At 43.8% G+C, this 13,661-nt stretch overlaps 1 protein-coding gene across 4 annotated transcripts in view; it reads right to left on the bottom strand.

Moving 5' to 3' along the window:
• Positions 1–13,661, bottom strand: part of ccdc141 (coiled-coil domain containing 141) — a 103,418-nt gene that overhangs the window by 71,580 nt on the left and 18,177 nt on the right. For all 4 annotated transcript variants that reach the window (XR_004412541.1, XM_033023854.1, XM_033023853.1 and 1 more), the window contains exons 3-6: positions 11,948–12,139; positions 11,001–11,109; positions 4,981–5,234; positions 3,981–4,100 (exon numbers count right to left, since the gene is read on the bottom strand). Coding sequence is in view for 3 of the 4 variants with exons in the window: in XM_033023854.1 (XP_032879745.1) it covers positions 3,981–4,100; positions 4,981–5,234; positions 11,001–11,109; positions 11,948–12,139 (675 nt within the window). In the remaining variant the exon portion in view is untranslated. The remainder of the gene's footprint in view (positions 1–3,980; positions 4,101–4,980; positions 5,235–11,000; positions 11,110–11,947; positions 12,140–13,661) is intronic.

Genomic DNA, 13,661 nt, shown 5'->3' with positions numbered 1-13,661 from the left:
TCAGTCCTACCTATTTTCACTCACATGCCTATCAACTCCCCCACCCTATACATGAGAGGTAATTTACAATAGTGAGTTAACTTAGCACTCAGCACATCTTTGCCATGTGAGAGGAAACTGGGACACCTGGGGGAAACTCATGGAGTCACAGGGAGAACATATAACTCTACACAGGCAGCAACAGAGATCAGGATTGGTATTGGGTTGCTGGAGCCACGAGTCAGCAGCACCACCTACTGCACCATTGATTTGCTCATTAATGTGACCCTCTCCAAACCTTCTCACTTTCCATCTTCATGCCAATTAGAATATGTTCCACTCTCCTGTTGCATCTGTCATGGGATACTGGAATTAGCAGAGAACTCAATACTGATCTCTGTGGCATTCCACTAGTAACAAGCTATGTTCTCTGTTTATTAGAGAGATTAATAAGCATAAGTACATTTCTACTTATGTGAACATGTTATCTGACATCCATGAGCCTTTCAGTTATGTAATCATTTTAAGTGATAAACATCAACTGGTAGGTCTCAAACCAAAACGTCATCTGTCCAGATGTTTCCTGACCCACTGCGTTCCTCCAGTACTTTCCTTTTAGCTCTTTTATCTATCTTGAGTGTTATTTCCTCAAAAAGCTCTACTGGATTTGTAAAACATGATTTTGCTTTCATTAAAACAATGTTGAGCTTGCCTTATCATACTGAGCATTTGCTACCACATACATTGTCTTTAATGAATTTATATTGAATTGAATGATGGAAACAGGCTCTTTGGCCCACCGAGTTAATAGTGTCCCTCGATCACCCATTCACACCAGTTCTATGTTATTCTACATTTGCATCACTCTCTATACACTGGAGATAATTTACAGAGGCCAATTAACCTGTGGGAATAAACTGGTACCTGCATGGAAACAATGTCACAGTGAGAACGTGCAAACACCATGCAGACAACAACCAAGGTCAGGATTGAACCCGAGTCACTGGTACTGTGAAGCAAGAGTCAAGAGTGTTTTATTGTCATATGTCCCGGAGGGGACAATGAAATTCTTACTTGCTGCAGCACAACAGAATATGTGAATATGTAAACATAGTACATAACGAGGGAAGAGAATCATTTGTAGGATGTACAAAGTTGAATAAATTTTGGAGTGATATATTTGATATATTAACAAAGCTCTTCAAGTCAAGAATAGAATTCAATTCAATTCAATTCAATTCAACTTTAATGTCATTGCACAAATACTGAGTATGGGTACAACGAAATGCAGTTTTGCGTCAGTCCGCAAAACTGCATTTCGTTGTACCCATACTCAGTATTTGTGCAATGACATTAAAGTTGAATTGAATTGAATTGAATTGAATTCAAAATGGAATGGATTATATTTGGAATAATAGGAGAAGATACCAATTTAAATAAAGACCAAAATGTTTTTTTTAATTATGGGTTAATAATTGGAAAGAAATTGATACTTAAATTTTGGAAAAATACAGCCATACCAACTGTTAAAATGTGGATTAGGAATATGATGGACATAGCATGCCTTGAAGAAATGAGGATCCGACTAATAGATAAATATGACCAATTCTTAAGGAGTTGGTCTCCTTTCATCGACTTTTTGGAATCATGTGATGCAGCGGTACCATAAGGATTGCTGATTTCAGTTCATGACGTGGATAGATCTACATCTCCGAATATAGATTTGAAAAATTCTCTTTTAAGGGGCCTTCTCTTCTATTTCTACTTTCCACCTTTTCTTTTTTATTTTATTTTTTTATTTTTATTTTTTATATACACACTTCACATTTTTCTACTTTCTACCATCTATTTTTCCACTCTTTCCCCTTTCTATTATTTTCTTTTTCTTGTCTTGCTTCCTTCCTTCTCATAACATAAAACCAGAGGTTGTACATGGAATGGATTACGGTATGACATAGTTGGCACCTAAAATTAGGTGCCACTGTATTGTTTTGTATTGTATTAACTTCTAATAAAATAAACAAAAAAAAAAACAAAAAAAAACGAGGGAAGAGAAAAAAAAAGTTCAATACATAACAAATATAGTGCAGTAATAATATAGTATTTTGCAGTTCAGAGCTCAGAGCATATTTGTTGTTGAGTTTAATAGCCTGATGGCTGTAAGTAAGATGCTGTTCCTGAGCCTGGGCGTTACAGTTTTCAGGCTCCTGTACCTTCTTCCCGATGGTGAAATGAGTGTGTGGCCAGGATGGTGTGGGTCTTTGATGATTTTAGCTGTGGTTCTACCAGCTGTGGTTCTACCAGCTGCGCCACTGTGCTGTCCCTCATATTCACGTTAACTAATAGCAGGGCACCTATCTATAGATTACTAGACCAAGTGCAGGCCCTTTGGGTCTGTTCCCCCAACACACGTTTTGGGGGAGGGGGGGGGGGTCGGGGCGGCATATGGCGTGGAGGGAAGGGGGGAGGGGTGGAGGGAAGGGGGAGGGAAGGGGGTAGGGGAGGGGTGGAGGGGTGGAGGGGAGGGTGTGGAGGGGAGGGGGGAAGGGGATTTAGGGGAGGGAGTGTGGGGGAGGACAGGGGTGTGGGGGAGAGGAAGGGGAGAGGGAGGGGGGAGAGAGAGAAAGGGACGGGACGGAGACAGAGGGGAGAGAGAGAGGAGAGAGAGGGGAGAGAGAGGGGGAGGGAGGGAGGAGAGAGGGGGAGAGAGGGGAGAGAGGGGGGGGAGAGAGGAGGAGAGAGAAAGGGGGGAGAGAGAGGGGGGGAGAGAGAGGGGGGAGAGAGAGGGGGGGAGGGAGGAGATAGGGGGGGGGGAGAGAGAGGGGGGAGGGAGAGAGGGGGGGGAGAGAGAGGGGGAGAGAGAGAGGGGGAGGGAGAGAGAGGGGGAGCGAGCGAGAGAGAGAGAGAGAGAGAGAGAGAGGGGGGAGAGAGAGGCGGGACGGCAGCTCGCGTGGGCCCAAGCGAGGCACGGAGCGATCTGAGGACGGTGAAAAGCAGTGGGAGGACCAGCCGATCGTGACTTCCGCTAAGGGAAGCGCACCCACCAGCATGACAGAGCCGGGCTGGGCAGGGGTGTGGGGGGGGGGGGGGGGGGGACAGACGTTCGGGCCTCCCCGGTGATGGGGAGAGAGGGAGGGGAGAGAGGGAGGGAGGAGAGGGGAGGAGATGAGAAGAGGAGGGGGGGAGGGGGTGGAGGGGAGCCTGGCGAGTGAGTGCGCTGCGAAATGTGGAGACAGCACCGGCTTCTGACTCTCTGGAAACCCACAGCTGGAATGAGCCGGCAGGGGATGGGAGAAGCGAGGCTTCACGAGCTGCGCCGGCAGTGAGGAGAACCTTTTTCAGCGCGTGTGAGCGATCTGCAGAACAAAGATCCTATAGCGGAGCTGAGCTGTAGGGTCTGCTGCAGAACCTTCTCGATCTTTCTGCGCCTTTTAAAGAACGGGGTGGGGGGGGGGGTGACCTAACTTGTGCAAAACAGCAGATGTTTAATCCAGAAGGGGGGGGGGGGGGGAGACATGGAGAGGGACACAGACACAGAGAAACAATAAAATTCAATGCTATGAAAAGAAGAAATAAACAATGCTTTAGTCCACAGTGGGGGAGGTGGGGCCAGGAGGCAGATGGGCCTCGATTGGTGGGCATGTGGGCATTGTGACGTCAGCAGCTGGCAAGCGGTATTCACCAAAATACTTATAAAGAATGACTGAATTTCTTTCTATATTGGGTAAATATTTTATGTGTGAGCAAATATACTAAGGAAAGCATCTGCTTAGTAAGCTCCATCAAACTTACAGATCAATTCTATTTTGTCCGTCCCAAAAAATAAGCTTCATTTAACAATGTTCGAGATTTACTATCCAAATAAATGCTTTAAGAACATGCATATTTCATTTCACTTGGGTATCTTGGTCTAAAAAGTATTTGAACTATTGTATTTCAATACTACTCCGTGCCAAGGAGATGATATGGATTAAATGTTGTTCTGGAGAGTATCCACATACCTTGGCTTTCCTCTCAAGCTCTTGGTGCTCTTGCAGCAGCTGTTCATTTTCAGTCAGGGAGGAGCCCAGTTGCTCATTCTGTAAATACGTCTCACCGTGGTGCTGGAACCACTGTATCACCTTCATCAATTACAGAAAATAAGACTGTGAAATAGATTATAAGGAACAGCACAGACAAATTACATTCAGCTATTTCCATTCATAACATACAATGAATTCCTGCCTATGTAGCAAAACTAGCAGTCAAGGCGTTACTGCCTTCAACAAACACACTGGAGATATTAATGGATATTTATTGTAATAAAAATATTAGTCATAATGGGCTGATTACAACAGCAAATTGAAAATGAAATAGTATAACTGAATGATCTGAAAGTCAATTTAATTTCCCTAACTTTAAATTAAATTAAACATTCCCTTTAATACTCAAGACTGCAAGAAGAGAAAATGCTCATTCATGTTTAAGTCAAGCAATAATGAATCCAATTTATTTTCCAAATTGGCAAGGCGAACTGCAAATATTTTATGTATTTTTCGGCTGCAAAACTGAGATTAAATTACGACATTTAATTAGTTTTTGAAAAGGACATAAATTTAAGATCAGGAATAAAGTCAACCAATCTAATGGGATAACGAGATCTTTATGTGAAATGACATCTGCAATTCTTTCCAAAATCAGATCAACAGGCCTCAGCAAACAATGAGTTGTAACCCATTCGCAATGATCTTATGAAAGTGATTTGTATAAGAATTCATTTTCAGAAGGCAGACATCAGTAGCATTTATTGTCCCCTCTGAAAAATATGTACCTGAAAGTACTCTTGTTCATCATTTCTATTTTGATAATATTGTACAATCGTCAAAAGGAAGAAGTTAAAAGCAGTTAAATTAACTAATTAATATTTCCCTTAAAAGAAAACAATCCCGACCTTCAGCAAGTATCCTCTGGTTCATGAATAAATTTGCAGCATGCTGGTGAAAATATAAGATGCGCCCTCACCTCATCTGCCTGCTGCTCCCACTGATACATTTGCAGTATCTGCTCCAGACTGCACCGCTGGTAATGGGATTGCTCCTCCAATTGTCTCCTCCTGTCCTGCAGCATTTCCATTAGATTCTCAATTTTCATGCGGCTGCTCTGAGCCCCATGAATTAATTCAGAATTTATTTTAGATCCAGGTGCCTTAAACTCTTTGATTATGGTGACAAGTTCTTGACTTTTGTTAAGAAGAACCATTGAGTTTGTTAAAAGAACTACAACAAAAGTAAATTGCTCAGAATCAGGTCACAGTACATCTTGGCTATAAAACAGTAAATATTTGATATATTTCCAAAACTAACATTTATTTATTTATTTATTTGACATTTTCATTGGAGGAAAAAAAATACAGTACATCTGACGTAGTGCATTACATTTCCCTCCATTTTGTTTTGTATATATAATAACAAAATAACCCTTACCCACCCTCCCCAAAATCCAGTTCTTGAAGTTTTTCAAAACTTAATAATTCTGGGATCATACTAGTGAATTGGAAACAAAAAAAAACAAACTCCCTTGGTCAAGAAAGGAGGAAGTCAAAATTTGGGAAACTCCAGCCTAGTTACGTTAATATCTATTGCAGTCAAGATGAAAGAGTTAGTAATAAAAGAAGAACTAGCTAACCACTCAAGAAAGTTGAAACTAGTCAAACCAAATCAGCATAGCTTCAAGAAAGGCAATTTGCTTGAGTTTTATGAGTACTTAACAAGCAGAGTGGAGAAGGTTAAATCGGAAGTGGCAGTGATGCAGTTGAACAAAGGGAATTATGAAGGCATGAGAGAGGAGCTTGCCAAGGTAGACTGGAAAGGGATACTGGCAAGAATAACGGTGGAACAGCAATGGCAGGAATTTCTGGGCATAATCCGGAAGACGCAGGATCATTTCAATCCAAGAAGGAAGAAAGATTCTAAGGGGAGGAGGAGGCAACAGTGGCTAACAAGAGAAGTTAGGGATAGAATAAAACTAAAAGAAAAGATGTATAACACAGCAAAGAGTAGCCGGAAGCCAGGGGATTGGGAAACGTTCATGGGACACCAGAAGGAAACAAAACGGGCAATACGGGCTGAAAAAATGAAGTACGAAGGGAAGCTGGCCAGGAATATAAAGAAGGACAGTAAAAGCTTCTTTAGATATGTTAAGGGAAAAAGAATAGCAAAGTCAAATGTGGGTCCCTTGAAGGCAGACACAGGTGAAATTATTATGGGGAACAAGGTAATGGCAGAAGAGTTGAACAGGTACTTCGGATCTGTCTTCACTAAGGAAGACACAAACAATCTCCCAGAAGTATTGGAGGACAGAGGATCTAAGGGGGTCGAGGAACTGAAATAAATTTTCATTAGGCGAGAAATACTATTGGGTAGGCTAATGGGACTGAAGGGTGATAAATGTCTGCATCCCAGGGTCCTCAGGTAGGTGGCTCTAGAAATATTGGACGCATTGGTGATCATTTTCCAATATTCAATAGATTCAGGATCAGTTCCTGTGGATTGGAGGATAGCTAATGTTGTCCCACTTTTCAAGAAAGGAGCGAGAGAGAAAATGGGGAATTACAGACCAGTTAGCCTGACTTTGGTGGTGGGAAAGATGCTGGAGTCAATTATTAAAGAGGTAATAATGGGGCATTTGGATAGCAATAAAATAATTAGTCCAAGTCAGCATGGATTTATGAAAGGAAAATCATGCTTGACTAATCTTCTGGAATTTTTTGAAGATGTGACAAGTAAAATGGAAAGCCTTTGATAAGGTCCTGCATGGGAGACTGGTGACTAAAATTAGAGCACATGGTATTGGGGGTAGGGTGTTGACGTGGATAGAAAATTAGTTGACAGACAGGTAGCAAAGAGTAGGAGTGAACAGGTCCTTTTCAGAATGGCAGGCAGTGGCGAGTGGAGTGCCGCAAGGCTCGGTGTTGGGGCCGCAACTGTTTACCATCTATATTAATGAATTGGAAGAGGGAATTAGGAGCAACACTAGCAAGTTTGCGGATGACACAAAGCTGGGTGGCAGTGTGAACTGTGAAGAGGATGTTAGGAGGTTGTAGGGTGCCCTGGACAGGTTGAGTGAGTGGGGTGATTCAATTCAATTCAATTTATTGTCATTTGGACCCCTTGAGGTCCAAACGAAATGCCGTTTCTGCAGCCATACATTACAAACAAATAGACCCAAGACACAACATATTTTACATAAACATCCATCACATTGCTGTGATGGAAGGCCAAAAAAACTTTTCTCTCCACTGCACTCTCCCCCCCCGATGTCAGAGTCAAAGTCAAAGCCCCCGGCGGGCGATGGCGAATTGTTCCGTGGCCATTTAAGCCACGTCGGGTGATGCAAGGTCGCACACCGGGTCTTGGTGTTAGAGCCCCCGGCGTGCGCTCGCAAACTCCCGCGGCCATTCCAAGCCGCGCGGGGCGGTGATGTAGGCCCCGCTCCAGGAGCTCTTCAACCCCGCAACTCGGGCGGGAGAAGTCGCCGTTGCGGGAGCCCTGAAAAGCGGTCTCCCTCCAGGGACCCGCGGGCTCCCGGTGCCGCCCGCCAAACCCGCAGTTGCAGCCACCGAATCTCCGGGGGTCGGGTCGCAGCAGCGTCCACCACAGCTCCACCCGCTCTGGACTCGGCCAGCTCCGCGACGGTGAGGTGAGTAGTCGGCACCAGAGCCCCCGGTCTTCCTGTTGGAGGCCGCTCCTCGTTGCAGCCCCAACGACAACGGAGACCCGACAAAGAAAAGGTCGGGTCTCCCGTGCAGGGAGAGATTTAAAAGTTACCCCCAACCCCCCCACACCACCCCCACCCCCCCACACACATACCCCAACAAAAATAACAAAAACTACATTAAAACATAGACATAAAATAATAAAAACGCAGACGGACTGCAGAGGCCGCTGCAGACGAGAGTCGTGCCGCCTACCGAAGATGTGTGGCAGAAGCAATATAATATAGATAAATGTGAGGTTATCCACTTTGGTGGCAAAAACAAGGGGGCAGATTATTATCTCAATCGGGTTAGGTTAGATAAGGGGGAGGTGCAGCGTCCTTGTACACCGGTCACTGAAATTTAGCTTACAGGTACAGCAGGCAGTGAAGAAAGCTAATGGAATGTTGGCCTTCATAACAAGAGGATTTCAGTATAGGAGTAAAGAAGTTCTTCTGCAGATGTATAGGGCTCTGGTGAGACCACATCTGGAGTATTGTGTACAGTTTTGGTCTCCTAATTTGTGGAAAGACATCCTTGTGATTGAGGCAGTGCAGCATAGGTTCACAAGAGTGATCCCTGGGATGGCGGAACTGTCATATGAGGAAAGATTTAAAAGACTAGGCTTGTATTCACTGGAGTTTAGAAGGATGAGGGGGTATCTTATGGAAACATATAAAATTATAAAAGGACTGGACAAGCTAGATGCAGGAAAAATGGCCCAATGTTGGGCGAATCAAGAACCAGGGTCCACAGTTAGAATAAAGGGGAGGCCATTTAAGACAGAAGTGAGAAAAAAAATTTTCACCCAGAGAGTTGTGAATTTGTGGAATTCCTGGAATTGGCAGTGGAGGCCAAATCACTGGATGGATTTAAGAGAGAGTTAGATAGAGCTCTAGGGGCTAGTGGAATCAAGGGATATGGGGAGAAGGCAGGCACTGGTTATTGATTGGGGACGATCAGCCATGATCACAATGAATGGCGGTGCTGGCTCGAAGGGCCGAATGGCCTCCTCCTGCGCCTATTTTCTATGGCACTTGGGCTGTATTCACTGGAGATTAGAAGAATGAGGGGGGACCTCATTGAAATGTACAGAACAGTGAAAGGCTTGGATGGAGGGGATGTTTCCACTAGTGGGAGAGTCTAGGACAAGAGGTCATAGCCTCAGAATTAATGGACGTTCTTTTAGGAAGGAGATGAGGAGGAATTTTTTTAGTCAGAGGGTGGTGAATCTGTGGAATTATTTGCCACAGAAGGCTGTGGAATCGGTCAGTGGATATATTTAAGGCAGAGATAGATAGATTCTTGATTAGTATGGGTGTCAGAGGTTACGGGAAGAAGGTAGGAGACTGGGGTTAGGAGGGAGCGATAGATCAGCCATGATTGAATGACAAAGTAAACATGATGTGCCGAATGGCCTAATTCTACTCCTATCACTTATGATCAATTCTTAGCCCTCAATTACTTACTATTTATTTGAATGACTGGGAAGAATGGACAGGATGCAAGGTAACCAAGTTGCTGATAACTAAAATAGATGGAAGGGCTAGTTGTAATGTGGATATTGTGGCTATAGATTGAGCAGCAATACAGTATGTTAGCAATTGGAATTTGTTATGGGAAAGTGTGAGGTCATGCATTTCTGTAAAAGGAATCAAAAGGCAGATTATTATCCAAATAGAAAAAAACACTGCAAAGGAGTGAATAACAAAGAGATCTAAAATGAATCACAAGAAGGCAAGAATAGCAAGTAGTTAGGACTAGTGACATATTCTCCTTTATTGCATTGAATTTGGAGATCAGAAACAGCAAAGTATTGTTATAGTTTTACAGGGTGTTAGCAAGGCCACACCTGAAGAACTGCTTACTGCTCTGATTTCCTTACCTATGTAAGGATATAGGTGCATTAAGGGTATTGCAAAGGAGACTCATGAAGGAATAAAGCTAATTGCTGAGATGAATTTTATTTTTAAATGTGCTGGAGGAACTTAATGGATCAGGCAGCATCTGGGGAGGGAATGGACAGATGACGTTTTTGGTCGGGATCCTTTTTCAGACTGAAGGAATGGGGTGGAAATTTCTAGAAAAGATGTGGCAACGCCTACAAGTGATAGGTGGATGCAGGAGAGGGGTATGATTGGCAGATGTGTGGAGTAAGTGACAAAGGCTTGAGGTGCCAAGGAGATAAAAGAGTGTTTGACAAGGGAAGAGAAGGAGGTATGAAATGTAAAGCTGGCCAAAAGGATATGGGTGGAAGTGGACAGGTGAAGGGAAAAGAGGAGGATAGAAGGGAAATATGGAACTTGGGGATGGGAGATGAGAGAATGGGAGAGGGGAAAGGAGTATGGCCAGCGGAGCAGTGTGAGGTGGCGGGATAAATACGTGGGCTGGGGTGAAGGTGGGGATGGGGGTAGGGAAAAGAGAGGAGGGGAGGGGATGGGGCTACTACTTGAAACAGTAGAATTCCATGTTCATGCCATAGGGTTGTAAGTTTCCCAAGCAGAATATGAGGTGTTGTTCTTCCAGTTTGTGTGTTGCCTCGCACTGGCAATGGATGAAGACAAGGACAGAAAGGTGAGTAATAAGAATGAAGGGAAGCTAAAATGGTGAGAAACTGGGAGCTCCAGCAGGCTTTGTGGACAGAGCTTTGTCCAGCAGGCTTTGGTGGACAATTGTTATTCGAAACCTTAACCAAGTCTACTCTTGGTCTCGCCGATGCAACGAAGGCCACATGGGGAACGCTGAATGCAATAGATGAGATTGAAAGATGTGCCGTGAAGCTCCGCCTTACTGGAAAGAACTGTTGGAGTTACTGTAAGGAAGTGAGAGAGGGGGTTTAGGGACAGGTGTTGTATCTCCTCTGGTTGCAAGGGAAAGTGCCTGGGGAGAGGGCGTTTTGGGTGGAAAGGGATGAGTGAACCAAAGAGTGGCGGAGGGAGTGGTCTCGGTGGAAAACAGAAATGGGTGGGGACTGGAAGATGTGACCGGTGCGTGGTCAGGTTACTGACAGATGACTGAACTGTAACAATAACTTCATCTCTTATTGCAAATGCTGCCTGATCTATTGAATAGTTTAAACAGTCTGCTCATTTATCTCAAACTTGCAACATTTGCAATAATTTACTCCTGTTCCTAATTCTTCTGCTTTATCTAGTTGTTTCTCGCACACAGTTGAAATAACTTGTAGAAGGGTATCACAGGGTTGCAGTTAATCTCCTCCCCACTCTCCCTACAGGTTAAGAGAGTAGAATAAAATTGTAGTAGAATAAAATTTGATTCAACTACTTACCTTTCTTAACATGTTGATGATGATAAAGAAGTTGCTTTAACGATTCCAGGTCCTCAAGTATCTGAGCACTGTTCAGAAATTCTTCAGCTTCATCAATTTTTATAGCAAACTGAAAGGTATATGTTTTATTTGAGTGGAATCAACTTTATTTTCGAAGAAGTCATTTATCAATGTAACATTTTGTGTTGCTCTATTTCTAGCAGGGGCGCCGCAAGATTGGCAGCCCCGCCAAACAGTCTGTCCGTTTCTACATCTTTTTTTAATTTTTAGTGTGTGATAAAAGGTCGTATAAATGTTTTCTGGTTTGTTTTATGTGGGGGGGAAAGGGGAAACTTTTTTTCAGTTTCTTACCTTGCCGGAGATGCGATTGTTTTCCGGATCTCCGGTCGCTCTGCGGCCTAATAATGATGGAGCCGGAGGCCTCCTCGGACTGACTTTGAGCCCCACCGCGGGGCATGGACTTGACATCGGAGCCGATACCTTGCCTGGGATCGAGTTGGGAATCTCCGAGTTGGGAATCTCCAACGACGCAGAGGCTCGACCAGCCCTGACTCGGGGTCCGATCGCCGGAGCTGACATCCCCCCGATGCAAGAGCTGATCGCCTCGATGCGGAGGGCACAAATGCCGCCGGCTATGGGAGTCAAGATCGTCCTCGAGGCCCCCGACCACGGGAGAACAAAGAAGGGACGAGATTTGAACTTTTTTTCCCCTTCCATCACAGTGAGGAATGTGGAGGAGTCACTGTGGTGGATGTTTATGTTAAAATGGATTTAGTGTGTTCCGTTGCTTTTTATTTGTATGACTGACTTGGCAAATGAAATTCCTCGTATGTTGCAAAACATACTTGGCTAATTAAGAATTATTGTGATTGTGAGCTTCAAATTTATGATCTGACTGTAAGTTTGCTTTTATAATTCGAAATCACATTTTATTACACATTACTAACCTCCAAAGCATGATCAAAGAATTCAGAAGCCAATTTTAAAAGTTTCTTGCGATTTTCAAGCAGTTGGTTGAGGGCTGTCCAGTTCTCTCCCAGAGTTTTTCCCATCTCATCATACAATTGACTCTGGTCTTTATGGGCCTCTGCTGTTTTGTCAGCTTCATGAAGCAAATCCTTAACACCTTCTTCATGCGCCTATTACAGGAAAAACAGAATAACAAATGTTTGTAATCAGTTAAAATTGAAAACAATTTCAGTGTCCTACTTTTCCAAACTAGCTTGGTTATGATTTTTGTTTTCTCCCCCCCCCCCCCCAACATTGCTTCTGGCTGGGATAACTGGATCAGCCTCATTTTGTGAAAAGGCAGATATTTACTTCCTTGAGCAAATTAATTATAACGTGTCTATATACATGTTGCAGGGTTGGTATTTATTCATTATCATCGCACCTTTATGTCTCCAGTATATGTGCCAAGGTTCTTTATCAAGGCTTTGACACAATTTGGCATGGAATTGACCAGATTCAGGCAGTTTCTAAGGATTTTTTAATCTTGATATCACAACTGAATTATGGCCTCAATGAGCATCTGTCTCATGGTGCAGTCCTGTCCTTTTAGTCTTGGTAATTGACCATAAATTCTCAATTGGATTCAGGTCAGGTGAGTTACCAGGCTAGTCTAAGACATGTATCCACTTCTGCTGGAGAAATTGGGTCACCATCTTTGTTGTGTGGCATGGTGTAAGGTCATGCTGAAATAACCCAATTTCATCTGAAAAAGTCTTCGCCATCTCCAGCACCCCACTTCTCCGCAATACATTGATATATTGTGGTAATCTCATCATTCTATCAACTAGGTGCATCGGACCAAACAGTAGGATCTGAAACAACATCAGAGCATCATCTTTTCGGGATGTTTGACAAACTGGTCAATGTGGCATTTTCTCACCAACTCACTGACTGATCTGCAGATGTGTTGGCTACATTGGCCCTGAATTACGAAATGGTTTTCATCACTGAATATCACCTTCCTCCTGGCCTTACAGCCCAATCTTTATATTTTAAGGCCACTGGTAACATATCTTCTTTTTCGCAGCAGTTAGGAGTTGTTTTGTCACAGGTCTTCTGGCTATATGACTGAAATTGTGTTGGCGCACAGCACTTGAGCTTATTGAGACTCCCGATGCTTCCAAACCTTTCTTCGGGGCATCGCTTGGCTTTCTCGGCTGCACCTGCCCATCCTCATGGGAGATAGTGATCCAGTTTCAGGCCTTAGCTTGACAGTCCTGGATACTGAAGCTTGGCTCACCCCTATCAACTAAGCGATCCCTTACTGTGACTTTGAGCAATTCAGATGCAAGGTTATGATCTTTGTTCGCCTCCTTGGAGTGATATCTATTTTAAGAATTGCTTGATGAATTCTTCTCAAATGATGATAGAACAGTGGATGGGTGATGCAATACTAACGCAATGCAGGTGTAAGGTCATGGCCAAGGTCATCTCAGGACCACACAAGCTTCTCCACCACGACAAGGTGACAACCTTCCTCCCCTGGCACCATCTGCCATATTTGTCATTGTCTACTTCCACGTATTACTTACTTGCCAGTCTTCCAACTCCTCTCTCTCTCCCCCATCTGGCTCAAATCATCACCCCTCCTCAGTCCACTGATCCCTTACTGGCCCCTGTTTCATCCCTCCCTGACTCCTCTTTATACTC

This window comes from Amblyraja radiata, chromosome 7 (genome assembly GCF_010909765.2).
Source record: "Amblyraja radiata isolate CabotCenter1 chromosome 7, sAmbRad1.1.pri, whole genome shotgun sequence".
Classification (NCBI taxonomy): domain Eukaryota; kingdom Metazoa; phylum Chordata; class Chondrichthyes; order Rajiformes; family Rajidae; genus Amblyraja; species Amblyraja radiata.
This window is presented reverse-complemented; position numbering and strand designations above follow the sequence as displayed.